Source organism: Vespa crabro, chromosome 7, assembly GCF_910589235.1.
Source record: "Vespa crabro chromosome 7, iyVesCrab1.2, whole genome shotgun sequence".
NCBI lineage: Eukaryota > Metazoa > Arthropoda > Insecta > Hymenoptera > Vespidae > Vespa > Vespa crabro.
Window position 1 is genome coordinate 1,007,501 of NC_060961.1, and position 12,500 is coordinate 1,020,000.

General features: G+C 29.9%; 3 protein-coding genes across 14 annotated transcripts in view; all 3 read left to right on the forward strand.

Moving 5' to 3' along the window:
- The window catches only part of LOC124425461, a 1,847-nt gene extending 1,284 nt beyond the window's left edge, over positions 1-563 (forward strand). For both annotated transcript variants that reach the window (XM_046965813.1, XM_046965815.1), the window contains one exon: positions 152-563. In XM_046965813.1, coding sequence (XP_046821769.1) covers positions 152-539 — 388 coding nt within the window. In that variant the 3' untranslated portion in view covers positions 540-563. The remainder of the gene's footprint in view (positions 1-151) is intronic.
- A 1,229-nt stretch (positions 564-1,792) lies between these two features.
- On the forward strand, positions 1,793-6,980 carry LOC124425390 (alpha-tocopherol transfer protein-like). Its single transcript, XM_046965661.1, has 7 exons — positions 1,793-2,089; positions 3,930-4,071; positions 4,404-4,563; positions 4,978-5,158; positions 5,717-5,902; positions 6,370-6,475; positions 6,764-6,980. Exons 2-7 carry the CDS (start codon positions 3,933-3,935, stop codon positions 6,925-6,927), a joined length of 936 nt encoding a protein of 311 aa, XP_046821617.1. The 5' UTR covers positions 1,793-2,089; positions 3,930-3,932; the 3' UTR covers positions 6,928-6,980.
- Positions 6,981-11,277: 4,297 nt separating this feature from the next.
- The window catches only part of LOC124425624 (rho-related BTB domain-containing protein 1), an 18,302-nt gene continuing 17,079 nt past the window's right edge, over positions 11,278-12,500 (forward strand). For 4 of the 11 annotated variants that reach the window (XM_046966180.1, XM_046966178.1, XM_046966190.1 and 1 more), the window contains exon 1: positions 11,279-12,284. The gene's annotated coding sequence lies outside the window, so the exon portion shown is untranslated. Of the gene's footprint in view, positions 12,285-12,500 lie in introns of all 11 variants that reach the window. The other 7 variants (XM_046966188.1, XM_046966186.1, XM_046966187.1 and 4 more) reach the window with 5 other exon arrangements.

Here is a 12,500-nt window from a genome sequence, read left to right on the forward strand (position 1 = left end):
CTGTATCTGTGCATGCATGTGTACGTACGTGTGCGTATGTGTGTGTCGATTATTTAATATATTACATATGGATATATTTTTTTTTTTCTTTTAAAAATTTGAAGTCGTTTTTCTTCTCTATTTTTTTTTTTCTTTTCTTTTCCTTTTTTAGTGAAAATGTACCTACATTTGATGTGACCATCCATAATTGTTCCTGTCCAAATTTGAACTGTCAAGGACAACAACAACAACAACAACATTATAATGGATCACCCATACGATTATCTTACTATTCGATGACCTTTGATCCGTGTCAACAAATGCCAATATCTAATATAAATAATATACCACACATATCTAATATACCGAAAGTATTTAAAAATAACATACCTAACGTACTTAACATACCTAACATATCTAATATACCTAATATGACTAACATATCCAATGTGCCTAATATTTGGAAGGATTACACGCAATATTACAAACAAATACCAGCTAATTTCAAGAGAAAACGATATTTTCCGAGGAAGCTAAAGGGACAACGAAATTATTTGTAATAATAGATAATAATATATATTTTATGTAGTGTCATTGATATATCTCTTTGTGTCCTTTCATTTCTTTTTTCTTATTTTTTTTTTTTTTTTTTTTTTTTTTTTTCAAGTCAACGAATGCAATGACGAAGTTTCCCTTGACCAGGATTCATGTAACTACATACATACATACATACATACATACATACATACACACATACATGCAAACATATATATATATATAAATATACATATACATACATATATTTCTTTTGATTTTAACAAACGTATAAATTAATAGCTGTAATTACATATGCTTGAAAGATAAAGATTATAGATCGCAACATCAAAATTTACCGAACGATTTAAGACATTAATTACGTATTACAATATAATCGTACAAATGTATGGTATAATACATGTATGATACCACCAACTAGTATAACCCACGTAAATTAGTTAATTAATCACGTTGTCTAAGAATTAAAATTACCATTGGAATCTATTTGAAATTCTAAGCCGATAGAAAGATACGTATATAACTTATTGATTTAGGTAATACTCATTTAAAAAGGAGAAGGTTACTGTTAGATCACTTTCCCCCTATGACTTCTACGTGCGTTTTCTTCAATTCCTTCAATTTACTTTGTTCTCTCTCTCTCTCTCTCTCTCTCTCTCTCTCTCTTTCTTTCTAAAATAAGTTAAAAATTTAGTTTATTGCTAGAATAAAATGTCTATTGTGCGTCTTCTTAACTTTCTTCCTTTTACGTGCCCCCCCTTCTCTCTCTCTCTCTCTCTCTCTCTCTCTCTCTCTCTCTCTCTCTCTCTCTCTTTCTCTCTCTCAAGAACAAGTTAAGAATTAGTTTATTGCTAAGAATAAAAATATCTACTTGGGGAAATCCAGTCACGAAATCGAAGGTGTTACGATGCCGTTGTGAAAACGTTCGAATACAGTCCGCGCCATACTTTTTCCAACGTTATACTGTTTCCATTGTACATTTATATATGTACGTACATCAGTATGTATGCACGAATGCACGTATGTATGTATGTATGTATGTATGTATGTATGTATATATATATATATATGTACGTATATATGTATGTATGTAGTAAAGACCACCCATGTATCTGCTGATGTCGTACTCGTAAATACGTGAGTCTCGTTTTTACCTCCTATCATGGATAGTGGAGAGGAGAAAAAAGAGGAGAAGGAGGATGAGGAGGAGGAGAAGGAGGATGAGGAGGAGTGGGTGAGGGACTTTAAGTTTGTACGAGAGGAACCGTGTCCTCTTCGAAGTATATAGAAATGTTTCTCTCGTACATAACTCGTAGGTAGTTTGATGTGGTAAGCAAGTAACATACGGTCGGAGACCACAGCGACATTCTACTCCGACTTATTATCTACGTGTTTCGTTATCTTCACAAGTAATCCGATTTAAGGAGATCGATTTAATTAGTTCCACATAAAGATTTTGTCCTCTAATAATATTGGGAAAGAAAAAAGGAAAAAAAAAGAAAGAAAAAAAAAAAAAAGAAAAAAAAAGAAGAGAAACCAACAACAACAAGAACAAGTGAGTAATCTTTCTTTTTTTTTTTTTTTTTTTGTCTTTTTTATTTTATACAAGGGAATATTTTATAATGGCACGTTTGAAAATATTTCTTCGATATTTTATATTATCTTATTTATATATCTATTTTATATATTAATATATTATAATTTGAAAATAATATATATATATATATATATTATTTTTAATTTAACGATAATTTAGTTTTCCAATAGATATGAATAATTTTTTGTATGTCATTTAAATGCGATTAAAATAAATTTGGAAATTATCAACTAACTCGTTTTTTATCATTTATTTATTTTATACATATTTATTGATTTGAAATGGAAATTCGATGATACTTTTATTCGATCCTTTTTATTCGTTCTTATCTTGTATATGTGCGTCTGTGTGTTATTCTTCTTCTTCTTCATTTCTTTTTCGATGAATTTTATGCAATGTTAATAAAATATAATTATTATGGATTATTAGATCGGAGAATAAAAAATTCCGATGAATTTTTGATAATAACATTTTTTAACAAACTAGCTATGTAATATCGAGTTCGATAAAACGCAAACGAAATTAATATTTAAACAGGCACGCGCGTGAAAGTTCGACTATTGAAATGTTGGACGAATTTTTTTTCGTATTGATTTAATTTGTATTACGGTCACGTTTATTCCAATACTATTTTTCTTTTTCTCTCTTAAGTGAAAAGTACTTTCTTTGCCACATGGAAAAACAATTGATAGTTTTTATATAACGAATTTTGCGATATAAAAGTAATCGTTAATTTTCAATTAAAAAAAACGAAACATTTATCGGAACATATTTGATTGGAAATGATAAAGAAGCGCGTAAATATTGTATTGATGTAAAAATTGAGAAAAAAAAAAAAAAAAAAAGAAAAAAAAATCAATATATACTATACAAGTAAAATAACGTTCAAAGTAGATCAAATTTTATCTCTCTCTCCCTCTCTCTCTCTTTTTTCTTTTTTTTTATGATAAATCTTAATCTTCCAAATTTGTAGTTGCCCTAAAAGAAAAAAAAAAAAAAAAAAAAAAATAAAGAAAAATAAAAAGAAAAAAAAAAGAAAAGGAAGAAAGAAAGAAAGGAATAAGTTCATGAAATAAGTTCATGAAAGAACGAATGAAATCATGACACTGATCGAATTCGGAACACGTCTTCGATACTTTTTCGTATTCGCAACACTTCTCTTCAAACACGAGGCTCATCATTCGATAAGTAATTTCACTTTTGCCGTTCGATATTTTTATGTAAATATACTTTGTAACGTAACGGATGAGGTAAGCAAACCATGTACGAGTCTCGCTAATCATTCTGTATAAAATAAAAGAAAAAAAGAAAAAAAAAAAAAAAAGAAAGAAAAAGGGAAAAACATTCCCCACCCCCCCTCTCTCTCTCTCTTTCTTCCTTCTTTATGCCCAAGTCGATTTATTTTTGTCAACATTCTTTATTAAGATCTTTTTTTTTAATGAAAAAAAGAAGAAAAAAAAAACAGGTACAAAGATCGAACAATCTAAATTCTTAAACAACACGTTTATCCATATTTATTCTTTTCATAAAGCGTAAATACGTAAAGACTCTATTAATGATAAATATTTGAGATTTGAGATTCTCTTTTTTATTTCTTTATTTTTTTACGCCAACGAACGCGCGCACATTATTATTATTATTATTATTATTATTATTGTTATTATTATTATTATTACTATTATTATTATTATGAAAAAACATACGATATCGTAAGTTTTCAGATTTAATAGCTTTCCTCTTCGTTTTCCCGACTTTTCAACTTTTGAGATGATGATATCGCAATTTTACATTGTTTTAGAGAATGACATTATTACCACCAACCGTGGAACAACAAAGACGAATTAATGAGGAAATTCCTCCGGATCCAGAAATGAGGAAGAGAGATATCATTGCGATTCGAGAATGGCTTTCGAAACAATTGCATTTGCCAAATCATATGGGTAAATAATTGATTAAAAAATAATATCACATGTGCTTTTCTTTCTTTCTTTTTTTTTTTTTTTGTTTTTTATATATATATATAAAAATCGTATATTAATTCGTTGGCGATGAAAGTTTATCAAGACGTTTCAGATATTTAAAAAAAAAAAAAAAAGAGATATTGTTTGTCAATTTTAAAATTACATAAAATAATCTGTGTGTGTATGTGTGTGTGTGTGTGTGTGTGTTATATTATAACGAAATAATTTTGATAAACAATTGAAAACCGATTGGCATAATATTTTCAAATAAAATATATTACTTTGTTTAATTTTAATTTTACATATTCCAGACGATAACAGGCTAGAAAATTTTCTTTTTGGTTGCAAAAATAGCGTCGAACGTTGCAAACTCATTCTCGAAAGATATTTTAGCGTTCGCACAGCCCTGCCAGAATTATTTGCCACTCGCGATCCATTTTCACAGGAAATTCAAAATTGCTGCGACGTCATGTAAGTATTCTTTACCTCGAAACAATATTTTTCTCTTTCCTGAGTAAATAATAATAATAATAATAATAATAATAATAATAATAATAATAATAATAATAATAATAATAATAATAATAATAATAATAAATAACCATAATGATTATCATGATACAAAACACATTCAAGTATAATTAGATATTATTTGTTATTAATTAACTTTAGAAATTAATATTCTTACGAGATATATGTATAATCATTCAAGCTGTCATGATTTTAACAATAGATAAGATTACTTGTGTCAGGTAATTTTTATTTTCACGACAAATTACAGAATGACTCGTTCCAATGCATTAACTAATTTTAAATGTATATTAGATGTAAATTTTCTTTCGAAGTATATTAATCATGTTATTTCATTTTATATTCCTTCGACAGACAATATTTTGTATTACCATCTCTCACTGGCGAAGGATACAGAGTTACAATTTTAAGATTAAACGATACGGATATAGACAAATTCTCAATTCAAGCGATATCAAGAAGAATTTTAATGGTACAAGATATTCGTTTAATAGAAGAGCCTTCTTTATCTAATATCATGATCATAGATCTCGAGGTATGTATATCAAGACTGATAAAAAAAGGAAAAAAAAAGGAAGAAAATTACATCGACGAATAAAATTTTATATTTGTCGATTAAATATGAAACAAAAATTCCTAAATAATTTTATTAATCAATTATCAATTTTTAAAGACTTTTTAAACTAATCTTTCTTTTTTCGAGTTTCTAAAATTTCGTAAAGTTTAACAAGTCTAAAAAAAAAAAAAAAATAGAGAGAAAAAAAAGTGATTGATTTTAAATATCATTTAGGAACTACTTTCGGCCCACTGTTTTAAGAAATATATATATATATATATATATATATATATATATATATATATATATATATATATATACAATTTAAAAAGAAGGAAAAAGAAAATTATGTTTAACTACTTATGTATGGGTTAATCATTACTAAATATTTTAAAAGATGGTCAAATACGGCAAGAGAATATCTAATAGATCTTTCTCATATGTAAATAAATTTTTTTGACTTAAATTTCGTATAATGATGTTGATTAAAATAAAAGAGATAACGAATATGAAAATGTAGATAATTATATCTTTCAGGGATTTACAGCAGCACATCTTGCTAAATGCAGTCCAACGCAAACAATAGTGAGACGAGCAATGTTGGCAATACAAGATAGTATGCCTATGCGACTTTACAGAGTTCATTTTTTACACGCACCAAATTTAATTAGCAATATACTTAATTTGTTTTATCCACTTCTCAAAGAAAAATTAGTCGACAAGGTATGACTCTCTCTCTCTCTCTCTCTCTCTCTCTCTCTCTCTCTCTTTGTTTCTTACAAATTAAATTTTATTATTTTTAAATATTTCTTTTATATATATAAATATATTTTTTTTTTTAATTGTTAACATTATTGAGAATAAATAAAAGATCGATGATCTTTAAGTATTTCTATCGTAATTGTTAAATTGTCAAATATCTAGAAAAGAAATTGAATTTAATAATTTCTTAAATATTTCATATCGTAATCTTTAAATCGTTGCATTTATTAAAAACGAAACTAAATTTGATGACGTTCAAGGTATTTATATCGTAATATCAAAATTGTTACTTTTTGAGAATGAAATTGAATTTCAAAAAAAAAAAAAAAAAAAAGAAAAAAGAAAAAGAAATTGTAATTGCAATTACAAAAATTGTGACGATCATTTAAATTAAGAAATGAAATGATACAATAATTTTTTTATTACAGTTTCGCATACACACGGGAGGTGGAGAAGAATTATATTCATATATGGATAAAGAAATATTACCGAACGAATGGGGAGGCAAAGCTGGTACCTTCGCCGGACTAAATGGTTCTATCTTTTTTATTTTTCTTTTTATTTTTTTTTTTTTTTCCTTTTCTTTGGATCTTTTTTTCCTTTTATATATCCTTACAATATATATATATATATATATATATATATATATATATATATATACATACCTATCTATATTTATAATGATATTACTTGACGTGAATTTGTAATTAACGAATTTTAATTAGAAGGAATATAAACTTAAACGTTAATGTAAACATGACGAGATGAGTAGAGAAATGTAAATTAGTGTTTGTAGTATAAACGAGATTTGCTCGATTGCAGATGCGTGGAGGAAGAAAATTGAGAGAAACAGAGATTGGTACTTGAAAGAGGAGAAACTCAGTCGTACGAACGAGAGCGTTCGTTTGCCAGGAACGAAACCTTCCGGTCTTTTCTTGGAACTCGATGGCGTTCAAGGTTCTTTTAGAAAACTAAATATTGATTAAAATATTCAATGATGAGACGAGAAGATACTCATGACAATAAAACATAATAATAATAATAATAATATATATATACATATACACAGATATGCATATATATATATATATATATATATATATATATATATATGTAGGTATGTATATATGTATGTATGTATGTATGTATGTATGTATGTATGTATGCATGTATGTATGTGTGCGTGTGCGTACTTGTATGTATGCGTGTGTGTAAAACAATAATAATATATATTATTATAAATTACGAGTAAATATTTTCAACCGTGATCTCGGTATTTATATAGGAAAATATTATATGAACGCTGTGTACTTATATAAAATGTCTACAAAAAAATTTTTTCTTTCTTTTTTTTTTTCTTTTTTTTTTCTTTTCTTTTTTTTTTTTTAAATTATTTCTGCGATTTTTTAAAAAATTATTTCTGCAAAATTATTATTGCGATCGTCGAACGTTATTACATAATTTTTTCCCTCATTAATTTTTTCGTTTTATCAGCTAATCTTTTTATCGTTCAATAAAATTTTTAACAAATTATTATTAATTCTTTTATCGACTTTTTATTATACCTTAATGTTATACCATATTTGCCCGAAGATAGCGCCACCAATACATATTTCCTAAGTTTAAAAACTCACTAAGTTACATGTTCACACACAGTTTTCATCTTTATTCAAGTTAACACCAATTGAAGGGAATTGTAAGGATTTCATTCATTGTCATTCATTAAATTTCTAACTTCGATAATCGATTGTCTTGATTTTAAGTCTTATATAAATCTTATTTCTATCGATTTCCAGAAGACAAAGATATAAATAACATACGTATCAATGTAATAAAAGAATTTCTTTTCATTTTCTAATTTCTTTTTTTTTTCTCTCGAAATTTTTCTCTCGAAATTTTTCTCTCTTTCATTTTTATATTTAAAATGAGCTATAAATAATTGACAATGAGAAATGAATTGTACCAAACGATATCGTGTTTTTTTCCTTTTCTTTCTTTCTTTTTTTTTCTTTTTTTTTTTTTTTTTTAACAAACGAAGATTAAACTATCTGCGAAATGTTTGAAGGTAAATTAATTCATTTAAACAAAATTTCTTAGCAGACGATAAGAAAAAAAAAAAAAAAAAGAAAGAGAAAAAAAAGAAAAAATATATACATACATACATACATGTATATATATATATATATATATACTTGTACATACTAATTTATTTTTACGATCAGTTAAACAACGATAACACCAAATTGTTGAGCTTTGCGTTATGACTTGTGACGACGTTTACGACTGTCCAGTGAACATCTTTTGTCCCCGCTTAACTAACTTAATAACCTAATGATGGCCGACTTCGTTCTATAGTACCGTATAAGAATACTCCACTCATATATATATATATATATATATATATATATATATATATATATATATACATATATATATATGTATATATACATATATGTATGTATGTACGTATGTATCGTTACAATTTTATAATTGTTTTACAACAACGTTAGCTGGTTATACAGGATGATGGTTACTGTTGAGTGTCACGATCAAGATTGACAATGATGATAGAGCTCAATGTGTATTTTAGTTCTTTCTCATCGTCTTCATCTTATCTACGCAACATTCGTTTATTTTGTAAATAACTTGGCGTCTTGTGTGGATATACGTGTAACTGTATACATGTATGTATATATAAATATAATATCAAAAGAAATCGTTGTTACGTACTATCTAAATTCTCGTAAACAACAAGTTTTTAGAATATTTTTGTCCTACGTAATATGTATAATAGAAATTAACGTAATTGATTAAAGTTATCATAACAGAGGGATAATACGCACGTCAAGAAAAGTTAGATAAATTCTTGATATCTTTCAGGTAAGATCGTTTAAATGTTATTATTTATATATATATATATATACAAAATTTCGTTATGTACGCATGTATATATTATATATGTACGTTATATGATCTAGATATTTCTCTGTTTCATTTGAAAATACAATAGTAGTTAGATTCCCATGGTTATTTTTCTCGACAGTCGATTTACGACAATCGTACAACTATCACCGACGACCCATCCAATCGTACACATTTATCTTTAATAGTTGGAGTCACGCGAGAGACCGATATTTTCACAATCATTTCTTTAGGATTCGGTTTTATCTAACAAAGCGTTATTGTTGTCATGTTTTATTCTGTGGCATTAATTTGATGATAAATTTTCAAACACGTAAAAGATGTACACGCATACATACATATATATATATATATATATATATATATATATATATATATATATATTCGCCTAAAGCACGCTAACATAATTATCAGAAATTTTTAAAACGATTCGACCAACAAAGTCCGAAGGTCTCTTTCTCTCTCTCTCTCTCTCTCTCTCTCTCTCTCTCGTGATATTAAATATTAAATGTCAATTGTATATATGACTTGTCAATGAGCGTTAACTATTAATCGATTGAAAAGGTATCATCTGAACGTTCCACATCTTAACAATCGTTTGTTCGCATAAAAAGACACGATCATTCTAGTTAAATATATTAACTCAATGATTAGACTTGAATGATTCAATGATGAACAATATAGCGCAACTAATATTAAAACTTTGTGATATTTATTAAAAAAAAAAAAAAAGAAAGAAATATATATATATATATATATATATATATATATATATATATGTATATACATGAAAATAACAATAAAAAGAGGATAAAGAAAGAGAATGATGTTTTTAAATATTCGAAGAAAATCAAGTTAAAACGTTGTACCCAATAAAAGTAAATACACGTTCTATGCTACAAACTCTACCTACCAACCTACCAACCTACCAATCTATCTACCTACCTGCACATATATTGACTGTAAAAATACACGTATACACGTACATAGATATAGAAGAGAGAAAAAAGATGGAACTCGGACGGCAACGGTATTCGTGTCCCGATTGGTTATAGCTTTCATCCGTGTGTCAAGTTTATAATGGTGAAGAACGAGTCCGCATCTCGTTGAAAGTTCTTAGTATTGGTAGGGTGCAAATAGACAGAAAGCGACCGAACGATAGAGAGAGAGAGAGGCAGAGAGAGAGAGAGAGACAGAGAGAGAGAGAGTCTGGTGCACCGTGTAGCGGTGGTGGCGGCACAGGGTGGATTGATTTTTCGCCGCCTGACGTCACAGCGAATTCAGCATGCGCGCCATGCTAGAAGACGGAGGGATGTTCGTCGTCGACGTCGACGTCGAACGACGTCGACGACAACGGCGACAACGACGACGACGAAAAGGTTCAAGCTATTCGACGTGAGAGAAAGAGATAGATTAGATAGATAGATAAATAGATAGATAGATAGATAGATAGATAGGGAAAGATAAGGATAAAGAGAGAGAGAGAGAGAGAACTTTTCATCATATTTCTATTTTCTAATTCGAGTAAAATATTTGACTATTTTGATATAACTTTCGAATCGCGATCGACGAAAAAAGAAAAAGAAAAAGAAAAAGGAGAAGAGAAAAAGAATTTAAAATAATCGAAACGACATTTGGAACAAATCAACGAGACATATTCGTTCGATTGTACGAAAAAAAAATTTACCTCTGTTAAACAAAATCTTAATATAAAATGTGTACTTTGATATCTGGCTATCAGCCAATTTTCATTATCCATACGAGAGAAATAGACAAACAGAGAGAGAGAGAGAGAGAGAGAGAGAGAGAGAGAGAGAGAGAGAGAGAGAGAGAGAGAGAGAGAGAGAGAGAGAGAGGGGGATATATACGGTGCGTCGGCTTCGAGAGATCGTCGTCAGCAGATCGAGGGTAAAAAGGGGAGAAGAAAGGAGGAGGAAAGGGAAGAAAGGAGAAGAAAAAAGAAGGGAAGAAGAAAGAAGAGTGGAGAGGAGAGGAGAGAAGGAGGAGAGATAGAAGAGGAGGGGCGTTTAGAGAGAAGACAGTTTCGTTGCGGTTCGTGGTAGTAGAGAGGAGAGTGTAGGGGTCAGATCGAGTTCATTCAGTGGCAGTTCAGTTAGCCGGGTACTCGCGGAGAGAAAGATAGAGAGAGAGAGAGAAGCCTATTGGCACTCTCTCTCTCTCTCTCTCTCTCTCTCTCTCTTCTTCCCTCTCTTTTTCTCACTTAAAGTCATTCTCTCACTCTCACTCTCACTCTCTTCTCACTTTGCAATTGCGGGGAGGGGATGGGGCGGGGTGAGAGGTACAGAAAACGGAGACACGTACACAAGTAATGTCGATTTGTCTATCCTTCTCTCTTCTTTTTGCTTCGTCATTTTATTCTTCTCGATTTATTTTTCTGTCTCTCTCTCTCTCTCTCTCTCTCTCTCTGTCATTTTCTTCATTCTTCACAAAATTTTGACGATATAAAACAAAAGAATGAATTAGTTTCACCGAGTAAAAATTCTTTTTCTAACCTCTCTCACTCCTACCCTAATCTTATCAGTACATACGTGCACGTAGGCAGAAGCGCGCGCGCGCGTGCGTACGTCCTCTCTCTCTCTCTCTCTCTCTCTCTCTTTCTATTCGTCGAGTCTACACCGACAACACAACGCGAACGTCGTCGTTTCGTTCTCTCTCCCAGAGTGCGACAGTGCATTCTCCGAACGACGACGCACACGTGCGTCGATATGACGCCGTCGGGATTCTCCTTCATCTTTTTCTTCATCGACAAGGAGCACCAGCAACAGCAGCACCAGCAATATCATCTTTGCTATCACTACCATTACAGCTACTCGCAACGATCACAGTGCAAGACTTCGATTGGCTATTGGTACTAAAGACGAAAGAAAGAAGCAAGGAAAAAAAGAAGGTGGCCTGCTGATAAGGTGGCTGAACGTAACTTGCCTTTTTAACGAGAACCGTGGCTTTTATCGTGTCCTTGACACGAGAGACGAACAGACGGATAGAGAGAGACAGAGAGAGAGAGAGAGAGAAAGAGAGACAATAGAAGAGACAAACGGTTTAGACGAATAGACCGATAAAACAATTCTTTCTACTCTTGTGTGTTTGCAAATCGAGCTGTTCGGTATATATCCATTCGACGTTTGATTTTTATTATTATTATTATTATTATTATTATTATTATTATTATTATTATTATTATATTCGTTAAAAGAAAAAAAGGAAACACGTTGGAGCCTCTCTCTTTCTCTCTTTCTCTCTCTCTCTCTCTCTCTCTCTCTCTCTCTCTCTCTCTGTCTCTCTCTGTCTCTCTCTCTTTCTCTTTCACTCTCTGTGAGATAAGAAGAAGGAAGAAGAATATCGGAGAAACTAAGTTGGAAGTTTATATTTATTAACCGAGGAAATCTTTCTTCGAGAACGGGTAAGCCTTAGCGAATAAACTTTTACCAAGCATGATCGTTTGAAATTTAACGAAACATATACATACGTACCCATACATACATACATCCATGCATACATACGTACGTACATACATCATCGTTTTTATTATATTAATTTTATATTTCGCAAAAGCTCGCAATGTTACGAATCGATCGGAATGACGTTTGCGATGAATCGATCCCATTTTTAATTATAC